The 21,484-nt window shown below is 41.6% G+C and overlaps 1 protein-coding gene across 1 annotated transcript; it reads right to left on the bottom strand.

The window, feature by feature from the left end:
- Nucleotides 1-514: 514 nt before the first annotated feature.
- Nucleotides 515-11,027, bottom strand: rgs13 (regulator of G-protein signaling 13). Its single transcript, XM_002939079.5, has 5 exons — nucleotides 10,115-11,027; nucleotides 7,917-8,000; nucleotides 5,817-5,878; nucleotides 1,491-1,657; nucleotides 515-765 (listed from the first exon to the last, which is right to left on the bottom strand). The coding sequence occupies exons 2-5, from the start codon at nucleotides 7,985-7,987 to the stop codon at nucleotides 586-588; spliced, it is 480 nt and encodes a 159-aa protein (XP_002939125.2). The 5' UTR covers nucleotides 7,988-8,000; nucleotides 10,115-11,027; the 3' UTR covers nucleotides 515-585.
- Nucleotides 11,028-21,484: the final 10,457 nt, after the last annotated feature.

Here is a 21,484-nt window from a genome sequence, read left to right as displayed (position 1 = left end):
GGTTCCTGGGGGTGCCAATAAGAGCTATAATTGGCTACTTAATAGCCCCTATGTGGACTGGCAGCCTACAGAAGGCTCTGTTTGGCATTATACTTGGTATTTATGCAACCAAAACTTGCCTCCTAACCAGAGACTCAAAATGAGCACCTGCTTTGAGGCCACTGGGAGCAACATCAAAGGGGTTGGGGAGCAACATGTTGCTCACGAGACACTGGTTGGGGATCACTGCTAGGAAATTCCTTGAACTGAAAAAGCTGCTTAGATGCATTGTAAAACGTAAAAGTCCAGTTGCTTTAGACTTGATTCAACTCAATACCAATAATAAAAAAAATATGAAAACAGTACCTGTACTTTATATACTTTTGAGATCATACAGTGGAGATTTTACTTAAGGGTAGTAAGAATAAATGCAAGAATTAAAAAAAAAAAATAGGACACTGTAAGATAAAAAAAAAAAAGAAAAAGATTTTTTGGTTTTTGATACTATAATAATAATAATAATAAAGTAAGAACATTTGCAAAAATATTAACTTTTTTTTATTTTACTAGATGATACTTAAACTGACTTATTCTTAGTGGTAACATTTATATTTTATCATGTAAATTGCTCACAATGTTTTGGTAAACATTGGAAGCCAAAAATCGTGGGTATGAATCTCTTTCCATGTGTCGTAAAACGATTATCTGGGCTTCGTCAAAACTCTTTGGAGTTGGCTGCTGAATTTCTTTTTCCAGTGCTTCTCTTGTTGGGCTGTCTATGTTGATCTGTAACATAATTCAGAAAGGAATCTGTAATATTACTATTAAAGAAATGCTTTCATGGGAAAACATGTTTTTTGTTTTAGTGCATCATTTAATAGTGATGCTTCTGTAGAACTCTGAACTAAAATCCATTATTTAAAAAAGCTAACAGATTTTTTTATATTTAATTTTGAAATTTGGAATGGCACTAGACATATTCTTACTTTCCCAGGTGCCCTCAGCCATGTGACTTGTGCTCTGATAAGCTAAAGTCACTCTTTACTGCTACACTGCAAGTTGAAGTGATATTATCCCCCTCCCTCCGCCCTAGCAGCTGATCAGTAGAAGAATGAGAAGGTAGCACAATAGCAACTCCCTGACACATGCCTTGCTAAAAATGCTCCCATGCCCCACCTAGTGATAGATACAGTATGAGAATAGCACTTAGTAAAAATACAAGTCCAGCCATGACTTGTCCAGTTACACTGAGTATGAGAAACAATAGGTTATCTGAAATCAGTTCTATTGTGTAGTGTGGCTCCTTCTGAAAGCTCAGACTCAAGCACAATGCACTGAGAAGGCGCCTACACACCATATTACAACTAAAAAAATAGATTTGTTGGTTTAAGAATAAATCTTATATGGCATGTCCACATTTTATTAGACATCTATATAGGACTACTAGTCTGGACAAAGAAAAGAAAGATCACAAGCAGCACAAGCACAGGTAAATCTATAATTATTCACACCTCCCTGGGAGAATTTGGTTTGATGTATGTTTTATAGAGCTTCTTGGCCTTTAATGTTCGTCTCCACCTGGAAGTGATATTTTTATATCTCTCACAAGCAAACCAAAATTCAATGTTCTCATCACTGAACTCAGTTTTTAGGTAGGCAGCATAAACAGCTGGTCCATCTGCAATACAGAAGAAAGATAATATGAACACGTTTAAAGAGAATTTTTCAAATATGAAAAAACAGACTTTAAAAGCTTTAATTTGCTTAGCCTAATATTTGGGCCCGAATCAATTCAATGAGAAAAACGTATGGTTTATCTCATGATAACTCACTAGACATCTATGAGGAAATTTAAAACTGAATTAGGAGATGTTTTTTCTCATCAAATTGAGCCTGGCCCATTATATTCTAGACAAAAGGAAAAAAGAAAGAAAGATGTCAAAATGTCTCCACAACTTTAGAGGCTAAAAGTAATTTTATAATTAGTGATGAGCAAAATTTTTTTAATTTTTATTAACAGAGGTGCAGTCCACTGGAGGAAACCCATTCAGCAACTCCAAAAATGAACACAAAAACAAGAAAGTGTCTGCACACTCAAAAAATACAAAATAATTTTTTTTTTATTAAATACAAAACATAAAAATTACAGCCCAACATGTTTCAACCCTACAAGAGGGTCTTCATCAGGGAAAAAAAAAGTTAAAAAGGGGCAGGGCCTTTTTTGTTCTTATAAACACAACCTTTTTTACTCATGAGCCACACGCAGAGCCACACAACCATAACAAAAAGTTATTGGGGATGCTAAATAAGGGCTGTGATTGACTATTTGATAGCCCCATGTGGACTGCCAGCCTGCAGAAGGCTCTGCTTGGAGTAAAACTGTCTGTGTTCTTCCAAAACTTGCCTCCAAGCCAGAAATGGGCACCTGCTTTGAGGCCAGTGGGAGCAACATGTTGCTTACGAGCCACTGGTTGGGGATCACTGCTATAGATAGTGTGCGTGAATATGGGACTTATAATTAAAGCTTTAATGAATAATGTATAATCTCTGTAAAGTGATGCAGAATATGTTGGTACTATATAAATAAATAGTAATACTAAATAACAACAATCAATATTATATACTATATTGTAATAACTGCAGAAATATATAACCTTATTTTGTACAAGCACTGTGCTTCCCCTATATAGCTCAGTATTTTAGTCTGCTTTTTATATTCTGAAACTTAGTAGCACTGCAGTGTATATTACATGGTACATCTAAATGCTATATGGCATCAAACATCTGGAAGTGGTGAACATAAGTTAGGAATATACAGATTCACAAATATTGTTCTGTTTAGTAGAAATTCCATTAGCAGACACCGGCAGTCTGGAGTCTAAAAATGTAGTGTGTGTGTGTGATTAAATAGGGAGATGTTTTCCAGCTGTTTGTAACCTTGGAGGGAATAGAGTCCCTACTATTCTATTTAGTCTACCTTATGCAACACACCTAAGATGATTGGCCAGTCATTTTAAACTAACTGCCAACCAATATGTTAGAAATTTTGGAGAAGCTGGTACATCATCTAATTGCAGTAGGCAATGGCCCTTATTAGCACAAGTGGGAGGCCAGTGGCTGGCAGTAAGTGCAAGAGGGTCACCTCTGGCCCCTGTACAAAACAAATGGATGTAAGTGTGTACTGGAAAAGTGAAATTGGCCTGTGCTATCAGAATATTCCACAATTTTACTACTATATAGAATAGCTATATGTCCTTCTGTAACAGCTGCAAGGTACTGTTTTGCTTAGGCCAGAAATCCAGCGAATCACCTGCAGATAGACAGCTAGTAAAGATCTGAGCATTGCTCCCTTGTGAAGGGAAAGTAACAATAAATTCAGTAATACAGTTTTTTATGTTCTTTAGGATTTACATATTTGTGGTAAATCTTAATCTGTAAAGAATCTTCATTTTTAGCAATAATTTTCAGATGTTTATGGAATAAAAATGGCTGCATTATTATGCTCAGTAATTTGGCATTCTATGTTATTTATGTTATTTAGGCTTCACATATTTTGTGGTGAATCTTAAACTGTAAAGAATTTTCATTTTCTAGCAATATGCTCTGTAATATTATGCTCTGTAATGTGGTATTCTATTTCAGTTTCTTCCATCTGCAGTGCATTATTAAACAGATGTACCATCAAACCTGCATTCCAATGAAGCAAGAGACTTTGGTAAAAATATATCAGTCTATAAACATGGACTAAGCTAAGAAAAATGTCTTCATAAAACCATGGAAGTCTTTGGGTAGAAGATCTTTTGAAAGCAACTAAATCTAGCTAATGTTTTTTTTATGCTGCTGTGCCTTTGAGAGGCACTTTTACCTGGTGGCACTGATAAAGTACAGCAGAAAATATTTAACCCTGTTAATAAAATCAGATTTTACCTATATAAACCTTCCTTTTTACTTAGTAATGGCTGTAGAGATGCATTGAGTTTCAAACATATCCTAACTCCTGTTCTCTAGATCTAAGGGGCACATTTACTAAAATTTCTCCCATAGGGCTCAATGGCACTCTGCAGCTGCAACCTGGCCCAAGGTAAGTCTCCTATAGGGCTCAATGGCACTCTGCAGCTCCAACCTGGCCCAAGGAAAGTCTCCCATAGGGCTCAATGGCACTCTGCAGCTCCAACCCGGCCCAAGGAAAGTCTCCCATAGGGCTCAATGGCACTCTGCAGCTTCAACCTGGCCCAAGGAAAGTCTCCCATAGGGCTCAATGGCACTCTGCAGCTCCAACCTGGCCCAAGGAAAGTCTCCCATAGGGCTCAATGGCACTCTGCAGCTCCAACCCGGCCCAAGGAAAGTCTCCCATAGGGCTCAATGGCACTCTGCAGCTCCAACCCGGCCCAAGGAAAGTCTCCCATAGGGCTCAATGGCACTCTGCAGCTCCAACCCGGCCCAAGGAAAGCCTCCCATAGGGCTCAATGGCACTCTGCAGCTCCAACCTGGCCCAGGGAAAGTCCCCCATAGGGCTCAATGGCACTCTGCAGCTCCAAACTGGCCCAAGGAAAGCCTCCCATAGGGCTCAATGGCACTCTGCAGCTCCAACCTGGCCCAAGGAAAGCCTCCCATAGGGCTCAATGGCACTCTGCAGCTCCAACCCGGCCCAAGGAAAGTCTCCCATAGGGTTCAATGGCACTCTGCAGCTCCAACCCGGCCCAAGGAAAGTCTCCCATAGGGCTCAATGGCACTCTGCAGCTCAAACCTGGCCCAAGGAAAGTCTCCCATAGGGCTCAATGGCACTCTGCAGCTCCAACCTGGCCCAAGAAAAGTCACCATACTGAAGCTTGAATGAATCCGAACGCTACGAAAAAATCGCAACATTTTGCGCAACATTCGGAATGGCAATGAAAAAGTCGCGATAATTTTCCGAAAAATCGCCAAATACCGATCATTATGAAAAAAACGCAATCGGACGCATTCGGCCCATTCGTGGGTAAGTAAATGTGCCCCTAAGCCTATTCCTCTACTAAACATTAATAAATCACAAATTATGGGCATTATTTTCGAAAAACTTGAATTTTTCAGGGAACAATAACCCATTTATAAATCATGAAATTATCTAGAAGTTATAAAAAATCTGACTTTATCTCAAAATTGCTTAGTAAATGTGAAGCTAAAAGAATTACCCATAAACTTGATCTTCCATCTGTGCTCCTGTGTATAAAGTATCGTGAAAATGTACACTGTTGATCTTCTTGAGAATAAGGGGCCTGATTTACTAAGACACGAATTCCAACCGAATTGGAAAAATTCCGATTGGAAAACGAACATTTTGCGACTTTTTCGTATTTTTTGCGATTTTTTCGGCGACTTTACGACTTTTCGGAAATTATCGCGACTTTTTCGTTACCAATACGATTTGTGCGAAAAAACGCGAGTTTTTCGTAGCCATTCCGAACGTTGCGCAAAATCTTGCGATTTTTTTCGTAGCGGTAAAACTTGCGCGAAAAGTCGCGCCTTTTCCGTAGCGTTAAAACTTAAAAGGCGCGATATTTCGCACAAGTTTTAACGCTACGAAAAATCGCAAGATTTTGCGCAACTTTCGGAATGGCTACGAAAAACTCGCGTTTTTTCGCACAAATCGTATTGGTAACGAAAAAGTCGCGATAATTTTCCAAAAAAAATCGCAAAATACCGATCATTACGAAAAAAACGCAATCGGACGCATTCGGCCCATTCGTGGGTTAGTAAATGTGCCCCTAAGTGTATTAGAGGCAGGTTCATCAAAATGTGACATAAGAGCTTACCACAGAAAGATTCATCCAATTTCTATTCATTCGTATAATACCTACATTGTGTTGACATCATTTTCTGAAAAGATTCAGCCCACTGCAAGGTTTCTTCTAAAGAAATGCTAAAATGGAAAACAAAAGAAAGAATATCATTTTATAATTAAAGGATAATAGAAGATGTTTTTGCAGTTTCATCTGAATTCACTTGACTGGATGTGTCAGGGAAGTATACATTTACTTGCAACATTGTAAGATTGTAAAGTGTGTCCAACAACTCACCATAAAGGAAGAGAGGCTTTGGTATGCCGCCCTGAGCCTTCATGTAGGGGAGCGTTTTTTGAAGAGCAGGCACTCAATGAGCAAATCTTCAAGTATATTAAATCTCAAATATGATAAACCATAAAACAACACTTTCCCATTGATCTGGCCCTATATCAGTAGAGGTGCATATTGGCAAAAAGGATAATACGGACATTGTATAATGTAGTAAGGGTAGTCATTGTGATTAGTTCATGCTTAAAAGAACTGCCCACAATGGTCAGCCACATTGAGATCTATAAAGGTCATGCCATACAGAAATACCAAATGCCTATGACACAGTGAAGTCTGATTTTTTTTTTTGTAAGTCTTTATTTTCATTTTCCAAGTTTACATGGGGAGTACAGAAGGGAAGAAGGATGAGGAATAACAAACAAACATTAATTACAGTACAGCAGGTCCTGTATCATTGTTACACAGTGAATCCTGATTTGAGATTCACTCCATTAATACAATACCTCCAACCCTTTCAATATTTCTCAGCAAGTCTAACAGTTTTTTTTTACATTTTTGGGAATAGTTGAGCAGGAGTTATGGATAATAAGCAAATGTTAAGGGGTGGGTGAGGACTGCTAAAGCATCACTTACTAAGCTGCTAGCAGTACTTTCTGGTGATGATACACAGGCCTCTACTTGGCAACACTTCTTGCAGATCTGACTTGTTGATATTCCAACGACACAAGGGCTCATTTACTTCCTAAAGTACAGTGAGCAAAATGCAATTTAAGCACAATGGCCATGTTTTTTCCCACAATGCAGTGTTTTTTTCTAAAATTCCAGTGGTTACAGAGGTTACAAAGGTGCATTGCATCTGATGCAATTGTGTCCAACTTGCCAAAATCAATGCAACTGTGCACACATTTCATTACAAATCTGACATAATTGCACGGAAGTCTGGCATCATCTTTGGTGTTTGATGTGTGAGGTACTTCTGCATCTGATTCTTTAGGCGCAAGCGTCAAGGGTGCTGTGTCTATTGATGCTGGGGGTGAAGGGATCCCTAAAGCTACCATCTGGTGAGGAGGCAGCCCTAGATTTACAATTCATGCGTCGCTAGGCCAGCCACCTTACTTTGCACCCCCACCGCACATGCACAGTTGCTTTTTCCTCCCAGACACTCCCCCACTGCCCATGTCACTTGCGAATACTGTATCTCTTTCTTGCTTGTGCTCCTCCTCAGGCCCTGGAGCACTGAGGAACTGGTGTGCAGGGGAGTTAAACAAATCTCCTATTTCCTCAGCACTCCAGAAAAAACAAATGCAACTGGGCGGCATGCTCTAGGGTTCCTCTGCGTCAGTAGGCGCTGCAGCTCTCAATTCAAAATGGAAAGCAGGAAGGACTGGGCGGCGCTAAGCACAACTATACGAAAGAGCAAGGGGTGCATTTTGTCACAAGTGTTTTTTTGTGCAACTGGCTGTAGCGAAATTGCATGGACCTCAACTGTACTTGCAGATGTAAATAAACCCTATAAAGTAATGGCCAGGAACCTGGGAATAACACCTGACAATGGCTTAGGCTAGTTCATGTTGCCACAGGTTCTGTAACCTGCAAGAGATGCTGGATGGCATGACTATGCAGACTGACCTGTAATTCATCCCCTCACAATAAATTTAGTCTGACTGGCTATTTGCTTGGTATTCTTGATTTGTGCCCTCAATTTTATATGTGGTTACCTTTTCACTAGGCAAAAGAAAAATATATAAAGCACCAGTGAAATAAAACCAGACATAACAAAGGAGGTGTCAGTTTTTATACACAACAATATTTCAGACAATGGGAAGCTACTCAAAATCAGAATCAACATGCTTTCAGCTGAAATAAAGGCAAAGAATGGAAACTTACTGTAAACTGTTCTTTTTTGTTCCTGAGCGGGACCCTCTTGAGGAAGACTGTTTGCAAACCCAACAAACCATTTCCTTTATTACCCTAAAAGGCATAACAGGGAATTCATATACAGTATAAACACATTTAATAATGTTCCGATTTTTTTCTTTTGCGGTTGTTTGAGCAAAAAACTTTTATTTTGCATTTTTTTTATTATGTGTCAAAACAAGTGATGAGTGAATCTGTCCCTTTTTGCTTTGTGCAAAATTTGCGAAACTTTGAAATAATTCATGAAATGGCAAAAAAATTCTCAAAACACAAAAATGACGTGCGCAACAATTTTTTATGATGCATCATTTTTTTGTCGCAAAAAAATCTGACATTCCGAAATTCATCGCAAATCCATACCTGGAGAAAAAAATTCACTCATCACTAGTCAAAAGCACAAAAAACGCATATGTCAAAATATGCCATATAAAAGCTGTCAGAATCATGCAGAACCCAATGGGAGCTGTCCAGGGCAACAATTTTTATTTAATTTGGGGTTTTACAGGTTTTTTGGCTTTTTTTTGTAAGCTCAAGAAAATTCTTTTAAAAACAAAAAAAATGTTTATGTTCTTTTTGTTTTCTTTCTCAATGGCACTAGGCAGTCCTGGTGGAAATGAGTTTAGTCATGGTTTCAAAAAACTCTAAAATCACGAAAATATGAATGGTGATAAATGGGCCTCGTATGAGTGTGTGAGTGTTGGGTTTTATATATTAAACAAGGCTAAACACTCGTATTCATCACAAAATATGAAATAACTTCAGCTAACGATTTCAGTCCAAATAAATAAATGAATGAAATCAAAATATAGAGATGTATCCCATGCATTCTTTGGCCAGTAATATTAGGGGAACATATAAAATACTAAAGCATGAAACAAAAATGAATGTTACAACAAACAATAAACTAGTAGCTAAAATATACAGTAGAGGCACCTGTTGGAAATCAGCTTCCTAGAATGCTTATGAAATGGCTTTGGAATTATTGACCAGACAGAGCACCATGAAAATATTGTATAAGACCACATCTAGACTCCAGCCAGATTCCAAAGGAGTGGGTAGGGGGACACGCATCGGCATTCTTCCCTCCAGCCCCTACCATGTAAACCAATCATACAGAACATGTGAACTACCCCTTATAAGCCATATTTAATGCAATGAGATTTCCCCATAGTCTTCAATAGAGATTTCATGTAGAAAACCATGAGAGAAGTTCTAATAGATTTGAAATCGGCCCTATATCTGTAAACCTTTAGACCAGAGGTACCCATAGTTTGTCACCCTGTGATCTACTCTTGCCACCTGGCCTCCATCATGAGATCTACTTTAATAAAAATAGTTGATGTTTAATACCTAAATACACATAGCAATATATATAAATGCTGTTAACATTACATTACATTATACAAGTGTCAACATAGCAGTGTGGCTGCAGTAAAAAGCTCTGTTATGTTGGGGAAAAAAGAAGTGGTGGGATGTCACTGGTAGACTGCGATCTACCTCTTGGCCACCCCTGCTTTATATGTATATTCCAGGGAATGGCACTAGTGAGCCTTGTTGGGCAGCAGCCATGGAACTGCCGATGCCTTCAAGTAATATAGATTTGGTGAGCTGTACAGACAATTAGCAGGATTAGCAGGAATCATTTTTTAAAAATGTGAATTATCTGCTTAAAATAATGTATTCCATACCTGTATTATTGTAATCATGAATGAAAAGTATTCACTGTATAAGTGCACCTTGCCGAGACTTATGGAGTTATGTAATAAAATACACTAAGCTTGTCCAGAGGCAGTAACCCATAGCAACCAATCAGCAGGAAGGCTTTACTGTTCACCTGTTTAAAAACAAACATTGTATTGGTTGCTATGGGTTGCTGCTCTTGGGCAAACCTAGTGCCTTTTATTATATATGGGGGTCTGTGTTCTAAAATCAGTGATCAAATTCTTACTAGATGGATAGAATTCATATAATTGTAGTTATACTTCTCAATAACCGCTACATATGGGGGTTTGTGGGGTATTTGGGTCCTTAGGGCAGAGACAAGCTGCATACTGTGCGGCAGCCTTTGTAGATTACATTTGTAGATTATAGTAAATGACACTATGGGGAAGGGAATTGGCTGAAAGTGAGAAACTGTGCAGATGTTAAGTGCACACAGCGGTACTTACGTAGCATGCTAGGCGCTCACTGTGCTCCTTTTGTCACTGTCTCTCTTGGGACATCATTTCCATTGCAGATTCTCACCAGAAAAGATCTATGTTTCACTTAGAGTGCTGCTTTCCAGCCGCCTATGTTCTCTCTCTCCCAAATTCAAAAATAGAGGTAATTTTGAAGATAATTATTGAACATAAAACAAAATGGTAAAATGCACAGTTGTCTCCATGACATTAAATAGTCTTTAAGCGCATCTCATGCTGTGCATGTCTCAGGACTAGAAAACTAAAAATGCTCCTCTTTCCCTGATAAATATCAATTTCAGTGTGTGGTTGGGTTTCATCCGTCCCCATAGTCTAATCAGTGGGAAATAAGTGAAGAAGAGCGCTTATCTGCTCATCGGGGCAGCAACAGCTTTTAAGTCACACCAAGTTTTGCATTATTCTTAACCCTATGTGTGCTGGGTGAGAGCACCAACAAACTGTAGTGATATATTTTATTGAGATAGGACAGACATGCATTCGCATCACAACCATATGGGAATAAATATGCACTGGGCACAGTTTATAATTAACCCCCCTGTGAGTATAAGGAGGTGGGGAACTGGTCCAAACAGACCATTATGGTTTCCCATTAATATGTGGAGGTATGTCTGTGTTAAATAAAATACAACTAAATGAGCTCATGTCAAAAAGGGGGTAAACAATGTGCTCTTCACACTTCTGTATAGCTGTATTTGGCGCTGCTAAGCCGTTCCTGCCTTCTGTTCCAAATCAGACATGCTGGAAATGATGGCAGGTGGTGAAAATATTCAATGCAACTGAATAGCCTATTTTGGAATAAAGCGCATACATGCAGTTGTGTTCATTTTGCTGAATGAAATTAAACAGCTGTACGTGCAGAGCAGTTAAAGGAGGAGGAAAGTGAAAAAATGCTATATGTATATGTAACACCTATTTGGCTATAAAATGGCCAACCCAGGCTAGTAGCGTGCTGTAGAGCATGTGTTACATGCGACCTTAATGCACAGGAGTGGACCTCCGCTATATGGGAGCTATGTCAGGGCTAGATGATGTAGTTGAACTACAACTCACACTGGTGTTGTGCAATATATTGAAGTAATAGGACGCCAGAAGCTCTTGAAGAATAACTGGATGGTACTTTATTTGTCCAAGACAAAGGTAATCAGGGTATTTCGATACTCACTTAATAGATGGTACACAGTATGCAGTTATACAGTTGATGTAAATGGATTAATAGCAGAAATATGATGCTCCCCTGTGTATCCCTTCTCATCAAGAGGATTGGGCAGGTAGAACAACAACAGCGTGGTAGGTAGGAAAGCTCACCGGCATAGTCCCATGCTCTTTTGGAGGTTAGGGCAAGGCATATTTGCTAACCTATTTCCCTAGCACTTCTGTGTCCCTAATCTAAGGCCAGTAATGCCTGTTAGGAAGACTACTCCTTTGCTATTATCCTGGATGGAGCAAATGGCTGCTCTTTCTGTATAATTCTGTCTGAACTCACCACTTCTAGAGGGTGCTATGAAATATGCTGCTATACTGTCTTTTCCTCATTCACGGGGCCCTGTCCCCGACTTAATTTGGATGGATAGTGGCTTACTGGGCCAGATCTGTACCCAGGCTCGATGGAGCTCTGCTTCAGGTAGCAGATCAGCAGCCAAAGAGGAAAACACTTCCTTGTGCAAGACACTATATAGTCTGCCAAGGGGAGTGGTCAAAGGGCTAAACCTGTAAGGGATAGCTTAAGAAACTGTAACCTGAGTATAGAGGGGTCTACCCTATAACAGTACAGATAAGGAAAAAGTAGGGAAGTAAAGCCATAGGGAGCTTAACCCTATGGGTCCCTACATTCACCCGGGGGAAGAATCCATTCCGACCCGGCAATGGTAAATAACCGTAAGTACACTTTCAAGCAATAAACATAGTGCAAGAATTCAGTGCAAAAATATAAACAGTACCAACATCCGCTTCTGGTATCCTAGCCAGAGGTATACCTGGATACATTGGATAACTGTAAAGAAAAAGTTAGGCACATACAGCAACTTTTACTGACTTACATACACCTTGAGTGTCCGGTTGGATCACTCCGGTGCACACATGGGAAATACTCCTGCTGTTCAGGTTCCCAGGCCCATACTTGGCTGTAAAGAAATGTTGCATTGGGTTAACATTCAAACTGTGACACAATCCCACCCATCAACTTTATTAAATCCAGGCCTTCCACCCAAACCCAGTGTTCATGGATCTCTCGACATGCACTTCGTGGTGTGGATTAGGCAAGGGGTCCTACCCTTCAGGCAGGTGAAAATAGAAGTTGTAGTGGGGTGGGGCGCAGCAGTCTTTTTGGTTACACCCAACTATTTACAATACATAACTCTTCTCAGCAGTGCCTCCTTTGGAGGTGAACCAACCCACCACTGAGGTTAACGAAGAATTTTCTCTGTATGCTCAATAACATGAGTCCAGAGAGGGAATATATCCCAAAAACAGATAAAGGGTACTGGTCAGTTGCTCAGTCCCTAGGGAAAATTACTCACAGTGCCCAGCCGGTGCCACTGTGGAAAAGTCACTTCCGTACCCCAAACCTCTTGAGGGTCTCCTCGTAGGATAGGTAGTAGTTGGGGTGCGGTTTGTCCGTTCTTCCCCCTTCAGGCAGCCTTGCACTTATGGTGAAGGTCTTTGGCTCCTGGAACTTTCCGCAGCTCTTTACGAAGTGCTTTAAGGTAGTACGGCCGTACCACCACTCGTGGATGACATTTCCAATAAACTCCACATCTTGGGTTTGTTTTCCAACATCATTGCTGAAAACTCCGGTGAGTCCTAGATCATTCTTTCTGGTAACCTCACCATACACCCACTCATGGACCTTTTTTTCCACCTCGTCATAGATCCACTCTGGGGCATAGGGCATGCAGTAGCCCCAGAGTTCTCTCACACGAGTGTTTATGAGTCTTTGCACCCTTGATAGGGTCCTCATTTTGGTGGGGTCTCCCCGGCCGGGTAAGACCCAGAAGCTCTGGTCCAATCCAGGCGCTGCTCCGCGGAGAGGTACTTTTGGTACCTTAAGCTCCCTTCCCTGTGGGAAGTTTTCTGGCTCTGGTATTGGTTTAGGGTTATCTATGGGATCCACCCAGGTGGCAGTGGACCCATCTGTGATCCACTCCTCGCTCTCCTCTGGAGGGCTCTCTGTGGGTGGAGAGGAAGGCTTGTTTGCTAAAGCCCGTACTCGGCCCCTCCCCCTAGCAACAGACTTTCGCTCCAAAGTGGCTGGAGGTTCCTCCCCCGAGCTGGTGCCACGGGGGCTATCTCTCACGCCTCCCATAGGTGGGGAGGTAGGTCCCTCTGTTAGGGCCTTTGAAGAAGGAGTGCTGCGTGCTCCTGGTGAAGAGGTGGGGGTGAACGGCTCCGCCTCCACGGAGAGGTCAGATTTTACTGACAACTTCCTGATCCCTAATATCATAGGCTCAGGTACTGGACGACCTCTGGGTGGCCTTTTTTCTTGGTATGGGCCCACCCAACACTCATAGTAGCAGTGGCTGCAGTAGCTCTGAAAGTCCTTAGCCTCCTCAATAAGAGTGCTACCACACCTCCCACAGAAAGGAACTATTACTTTGTCCCCCTCACCGTTCAGTCGTTCCCCATAGGTGCCAGCCCAGATGTAGCGGGCATCGGCATCAATTATTGGGGGGTCTTTAAGGGTAAAACCTTTGGAGGGTCCCTCCTCCGGGTCTTCCCATCCATCCCATCCTTTATCAGCCATGGTAGATGGTAAATGCAGCAAAATAACAGCCAAGTGCTGTACAAGTAATCCGGATGCAGCCGCAGTCCGGTAAAAATGTGTAAATCAACAGCAGCCTCACTCGCTCCAATAGAGCCGCCCCACTATGTGGCTTGGCTGGGCGCAGTGGGTTTATTGCTGTTCCCTATACACTAGCCCGCAGCCGCGGGGTCTAGGCAGGGTAGCGGTAACTTATTTGAGTAAAGTTCAGGCACCTTTGGGTCGCAGCCGCGGACCCACTGAGGTGATGTCCTTTACCTTCAGCCCGCACGGTGTTCCGGAAGGATCCCCTGTACCGGTGGTGCGTAGCTGGATAAGCGAGGAGTATGCGCTATTACTACTTAGCAGCCGCTTACAGTAGATGCACAATCCGGCAGAGCAGTTTCAGATGCGACCGACTCCTACCAACGTTCCTCACAAAATGGCGGCGGTGACGTGCCTCTAAGAGCCGCCCCTTGGAGATCTCGCGTCTGGATCTTTCCTTCACGCGAGAGCTCCCCCTTCGCGCCAAATACCTCTCACGTCACTTAAAAAGTGCGCGAAACCAGTAGGGATTGATTGACAGCGCAGGGGACCAATGGGAAAACGGTTTAAGAGCTCCAGAAAACCGAACCCACGGCCAATTACAATTCAGATTTTGCGATGCAGGCTAGCCTTTTGCCTCTCGGGTCCGGCTGTGCCTGTCAGCGATTTTTAAAGGCACAGTGCACACAGTGTTTCCTAGCCCCACAAATACGTTGGGCGCCAAATGTAACACCTATTTGGCTATAAAATGGCCAACCCAGGCTAGTAGCGTGCTGTAGAGCATGTGTTACATGCGACCTTAATGCACAGGAGTGGACCTCCGCTATATGGGAGCTATGTCAGGGCTAGATGATGTAGTTGAACTACAACTCACACTGGTGTTGTGCAATATATTGAAGTAATAGGACGCCAGAAGCTCTTGAAGAATAACTGGATGGTACTTTATTTGTCCAAGACAAAGGTAATCAGGGTATTTCGATACTCACTTAATAGATGGTACACAGTATGCAGTTATACAGTTGATGTAAATGGATTAATAGCAGAAATATGATGCTCCCCTGTGTATCCCTTCTCATCAAGAGGATTGGGCAGGTAGAGCAACAACAGCGTGGTAGGTAGGAAAGCTCACCGGCATAGTCCCATGCTCTTTTGGAGGTTAGGGCAAGGCATATTTGCTAACCTATTTCCCTAGCACTTCTGTGTCCCTAATCTAAGGCCAGTAATGCCTGTTAGGAAGACTACTCCTTTGCTATTATCCTGGATGGAGCAAATGGCTGCTCTTTCTGTATAATTCTGTCTGAACTCACCACTTCTAGAGGGTGCTATGAAATATGCTGCTATACTGTCTTTTCCTCATTCACGGGGCCCTGTCCCCGACTTAATTTGGATGGATAGTGGCTTACTGGGCCAGATCTGTACCCAGGCTCGATGGAGCTCTGCTTCAGGTAGCAGATCAGCAGCCAAAGAGGAAAACACTTCCTTGTGCAAGACACTATATAGTCTGCCAAGGGGAGTGGTCAAAGGGCTAAACCTGTAAGGGATAGCTTAAGAAACTGTAACCTGAGTATAGAGGGGTCTACCCTATAACAGTACAGATAAGGAAAAAGTAGGGAAGTAAAGCCATAGGGAGCTTAACCCTATGGGTCCCTACATATATTTGTTTAGGGCATCAGCCCCCCTCCTGAACCGCCCCATTACCAACTCACCCACTGCTTGTGGATCGGTGCACCATCCAGACGAAGAATCTCCTGTTTTCATTCCTTGGCGCCGACATTTTAAAACTGCTTACGTCACTTCCCCCTTGCGCTTGCTTTTAATGCGCATGCGCCGCTTCATGACCCCGGTACGGGCCGGCTCAGAGGGAGATGAATGGGGATCATAGACATGTGCATGCACCGCCTCAGTTCCTTAAGTCTGCGCAAGAGCGAGGCATCATGGGAACTTTCTTCACACAGCTCAGCTCTTTTTTTCCCAGTTTGGCTTCTGAACTTCTAAACCATCGCTATATGGGGAGACTTAAGGGCACTATTGAGAAAACAGATGGTAAACCTGCAGATTGAGATTAACTCTTATGTAGCCTTTCCTTCTCCTTTAAGAGAATCGCCTGCAATGATGCTGGAATTCTGGGAAAAACACTGCCTTGTGGGCAGGGTCGGACTGGAGGGTGCAGGGCCCTGCAGGTGCCCCTTCCGGCTGTGTCCCCTACCCCCCCCCCCCCCTCCGCAGGGTTCCCCATCCGATATCCTCCCCTGAGCACGCATAAATGTAATGCTTCAGGGGAGAAACGGGTTGGGCAGAGGGAGCATTCTGGGGGTTTATCCACCCTGTGGATAAATAACTATATTCTGTAATGTATTATTTACTTCATTTGATGGGTAGTTTAAGTTGATGACATAGTTTTCTACTGTCCCCAGTTCCAGAGGCCAGACCAGATATCATTTCTGCTAGTGTGCTCTGTAATTGTGTAAATGATGCATGGCATATATGTTACATTATATCCCTTTTTAACATGCTGGGATGTTAACATGCTAATTATTTTTAAATGATGGTGACTATTTAGTTATAGCATGAGTATTGCCTGCATGATCACGGGAACATTTTGAAGCTCTCACTTGTAAACCACCAAGGCCCCCTAGCGGCTGAAATGAATAATTCTGTTTTTTCAAGATAAACACTGCTCTGTGTTTCTACAGTAAATAAAAAATGTACCATATAACAACGAAGGCATTTAGACTATAAAAGTTCCTAATGACAAGGGGTGCTGATCATTAATTAATTGATGAGCTTTTAAAATAAGTACTGTTTGGTAGTTTATTATTAAGTATTATTAATAAGTAATATTAATAAGTAGCTTTTATACATGGAGCTATCTGATTTTCCTTTCAGGCTGAAAAATTAATCTGAAATAATTGTAGTTAATAATACACATATTTTAAATCCTCCATTCAGAAATCCTTCATTTGTGATGAGAACAAAAACAAGAATTAAAAAGAAATCACTTCCACTGCAGGGTCCAAATGGATATGGCAAGGTTGGCTCCAGAGCATGCTTATAGCGCTGATTGGCCATTAAAATGACCTAAATGTGCTTTCTGATCTTATTCTATTGTTGCCAACATACGCACCAAAGGTGGCCATACACAGGCAGATTTCAGCTTCCAATTCTGGTCTTTCAGACCGATTCGACAGCTTACTTGCCCGTGTATGGGCACCCCCCACTGGCCTACCTGATCCATATCTGGCCTAAACTTGGGCAGATCTCGATCGGGCAGGTTTGATTTTCTTTTGTTTTGCTGCTCGTTGATGCGGTCCCCGATCTGACGGCACTTATGCCCCTAGGGCCAAACGATCAAATTAGCCCAATATCGCCCACCTTTATCAGGACAAGATCTGTTTGCTTGGTGACCTTGTTAAATGAGCGAATCTTCCCATGTGTGGCCACCTTAACTGTATAAGACCTCCAGCAATACTGTGTGAAGGATTTGTTGGTTTTTAACCATTACTTTTTTTTGACAAAAATTTTTTTCCAAGATTCAAATTTTATTTGTTCCACAGCTCATAATTTCATAAGGGATTCCAAGAGTCAAACGTTGTATTTATGTGTATAAATACGTTGTATTTAAGTGACAAAAATTTGAAAAACTTGTGTGTAAAAATTTAGCATTTAAAAGCTTGTGAGTTTGTATAGAAGCCAAGGGGAGTTGCCCTAGCAAAATGTAAGCGATTTTTAAAATTCGTGGGTTTTTTGCATTTTTCAAACAAAGTTTGCAGGCACATTAAAAATGTTAATAGAATATGAATCTGAATAAAATAGGTGATTGAAGTAGTTCATGATTTTAGCCCTGTAGATCTGGCAACAGAATTTGCAAACAGAATTTGCAGTCATTTTTAATTAGTAGAATCTCACATGATTGGATCATAAATAATAAGAATGAAATATACCATCCCCTTTTCACACCTATCTTGGGCCAGGGGGAGTGAGAGGGCAGCTCAGGGACTTAAAAGGTGAGGATGGGAGGAAAGGGGCCAGGTAACTTTTTTGTTTCAGTGTTTTTCCCCCATTCCCAACACCCTTTTTTAAAGGAACAGTAACACCAAAAAATTGTAAAAAATAAAAAAAGTGTATAAAAGAAATTCCAATATAATGTACTGCTGCTCTGCACTGGTACAACTGGTGTGTTTGCCTCAGAAACACTACTATGGTTTATATAAAGAATGCAGCTGTGTAGCCATGGAGGCAGCCATTCAAAGGAGAAAAGGCACAGGCACATAGCAGATAACAGATAAAACACTTGTATTCTACAGAACTTATCTGTTATCTGCTATGTAACCTGTGCCTTTTCTCCTTTTTTCCAGCTTGAATGGCTGCCCCCAGGGCTACACAGCAGCTTATTTATATAAACTATAGTAGAGTTACTGTAGCAAACACACAACTTTTACCAGTGCAGGGCAACAGTACATTATATTTCTTTTTGGTGTTACTGTTCCTTTAAGTTATACAGGTACACTATTCTTCAACAGGCCAGCGGTAACTAGCAGGAGTTACCTCATCGGAACGCAAAGCAGCAGAATGCAGCAGGACTGAGAAAGCGCCAGAGGGTGGAGCTATGCGCTGGCTAGTAGGCTGTGATCATATGGTCAGGCTTGTTTGGAAACCTATGGTATGGACCAGCATGGGGTGCATGGAGAAGAGAGGAACCATGGAGGGCAGGGTAAAGGGCTCTAGGCTTTTCCTTCTTGGATGCTCTTAAAATGTAGGTGTGTGTTAACTGTTCTGCATTTTGGTGAAGGGGACTTACTCTAAATGTTGCTTAATAAAGCTGTTACCTCTGGTCCCTTGTATTTACCACAAGATTCTGTGTTCAATGTGGTTATTTGATTACTAGGATGCCTTGGTTGAGGTTGGTTATGTTTGTGTAGGAGCAGTAACAGATAGGGAGCATAGGACATTTAGGCATCATGCCCCCGTGTAACATTGGGTGACTCAGGTGACTTTCTGGCTGGAGGGGAGTTAGCAGCTAAGAAGTGCGCCTAGCCTAGAATATAGGCAGTAAAAATACGAGCAACAGTGTACTAAAAGGGACAGAAGGGAGCAAAGGAGAGAAAGATATACCACAACAAAATAGCTGTGATAATAAAACAAAATATTTCTCCTACTTCAATTTTTTCGTATAGACTTCAATAGAGTTTTCGTGTGATAAACAGTAGAGATGTAGCGAACTGTTCGCCGGCGAACTAATTCGCGCGAACATCGGGTGTTCGCAAGTCCGCAAATTCGCGAACTTTTCGTGATGTTCGCAATTTGGGTTCGCCGGCACCGAAAAAATCGCAAAACTTACGATAACGGTACGAATTCTCCGAAAAAATCGCAAAACTTACGATAACGGTACGAAAAAGTCGCAAAACTTACGATAACGTTACGAATGATCCGAAAAAGTCGCAAAACTTACGATAACGGTACGAATGATCCGAAAAAGTCGCAAAACTTACGATAACGGTACGAATGATCCGAAAAAGTCGCAAAACTTACGATAACGTTACGAAAGCTCCGAAAAAGTCGCAAAACTTACGATAACGTTACGAAAGCTCCGAAAAAGTCGCAAAACTTACGATAACTTTACGAAAGCGCCGGAAAATACGAAAAAGTCGTAAAATTACCGATCATTTCGAAAAACGGCGTGTGTCAATTTTTCAGAGAAATGTTTGCCCTTGATCCCCCTCCTGCATGCCACTGTCCAGGTCGTGGCACCCTTTAAACAACTTTAAAATCAGTTTTCTGGGCAGAAATGGCTTTTCTATTTTTTAAAGTTCGCCTTCCCATTGAAGTCTATGGGGTTCGCAAAGTTCGCGAATATTCGCAATTTTCGGCGGAAGTTCGCGAACAGGTTCGCAAACTTTTTTTTTGAGGTTCGCTACATCCCTAATAAACAGTGACAGTGGCATTTTCTCATTGAAATGCATCTGACTCTATGGGAAAACCTGGAATTGCATTAGGAGATAAGCTTTGTAAGCTCATCTAATTGAATTTGGCTCTAAATGAGGGAAGAAGTGTTAGCTTAAGCAGTGCTGCCATGGATGCCTCTTTAAAACTCAGGGCCTAAAGGTCCCCATACACTATAAGATCCGCTCGCTTGGCGATGTCGCCAAGCGAGCGGATCTTTACACGATATCCCCACCTACGGGTGGGCGATATCGGGTAGCAAGTTGCTTTAAAAAAAAATAATCTGATCGTTTGGCCCTGGGGCCAAACGATCGGATTACAGTTGCGGCCATGGGGCAGTCGGTTCAGGGACCGCATCAACGAGCCGATGCGGTCCCCGATCCGACTGGATTTTCTAACCTGGCCGATCGATATCTGGCCAATTTCAGGCCAGATATCTGTGGGCCAGGCCGCTCGTTTCTGCCCATACACGGGCCGATTAGCTGTCGAATCGGTCCAAGGGACCGATATCGGCAGCTTCTATCGGCCTGTGTATGGGGGCCTTAAGGTGACTGCCTCAGTTGCCTTGCCCTTAATTTGGCCCTGTAGGTTCTAATGTCCCAGAGAAATTCAATTTAAATCTGATATACTCTGATATGACTGTGACCTGCTCTAAATACACTACTACTTGAGTATGTAACACACTGAAAACTCAGAGTTAAACTTGTACAAAATACTGCTGGTGAGCAGATTCTCATTGCATGTAAACATTTGTTAGAAGAAAAACTAAAATAATGAAGTGAATTAAGGATGTTGAGAAGTTCTGTATCAGCCAATTCTTTAGCTGCACTTCTGTGTTTCTCGCAGCGCTACATGCAGACTCCAGCAAATGGGGAACACCACTGGGGCAGTAAGCAAGTCCCACTAATTAGGAAAGGTATAACATAGGAGCCAGATAGAAACAGAAATTGCTGTGCTCGCATTATCTTTTATGCATGATTGTGAAGGATGGAGCCCTCGGTTACTGGGCATTAAACCAGTGGCCAAAATTTGTGATTTGGAACCAAATTTTATTATAAATAACTAGAGGACTGTGTTAAAATGAAAACTTTTAGAAGTTATAAGGTACAGAACTTTTACAGAACAATTTGTTGGACTTAAAAATACACAAACACAATCTGGACTTCTGAAAACAATGGCCGCCCTTATGTGTATTCCCACCTCCTGCCCCCTAACTTGTGTGTCATTTAGACGTGCACATTAGGGAGCACCCCCTAACTTTCCAAGGTGTTATAACATCTTATTCAGTCCTGACATGTATATAGCAATATTTCACCCACTGTAAATAGCACTTATTAAACTTCCATTCATGCCTGTGAACTAAACACGTTTGTAGACAGGGATATCCTTCTTATTTTATCACTTAATCTTCATTTTATTTTGTATATTGTATATAATAATTAATGTTAGCATGACACACACACACACAAGACCTATTAATATATTAACAAATATATATATAAATGTACTGAAACGCGTTTGTGAATAGCATTTGAATGGATGCAGTTTTGCACACAGTTTTGTGCTTTTACTAAATAAGTCCTATGAAATGCATGTTCCATATGTAGTACTTTCCTAAT

Source organism: Xenopus tropicalis, chromosome 4 (genome assembly GCF_000004195.4).
Source record: "Xenopus tropicalis strain Nigerian chromosome 4, UCB_Xtro_10.0, whole genome shotgun sequence".
Classification (NCBI taxonomy): Eukaryota; Metazoa; Chordata; class Amphibia; order Anura; family Pipidae; genus Xenopus; species Xenopus tropicalis.
Note: the sequence above shows the minus strand (reverse complement) of the source record. Positions and strands in the feature narration are given on the sequence as shown.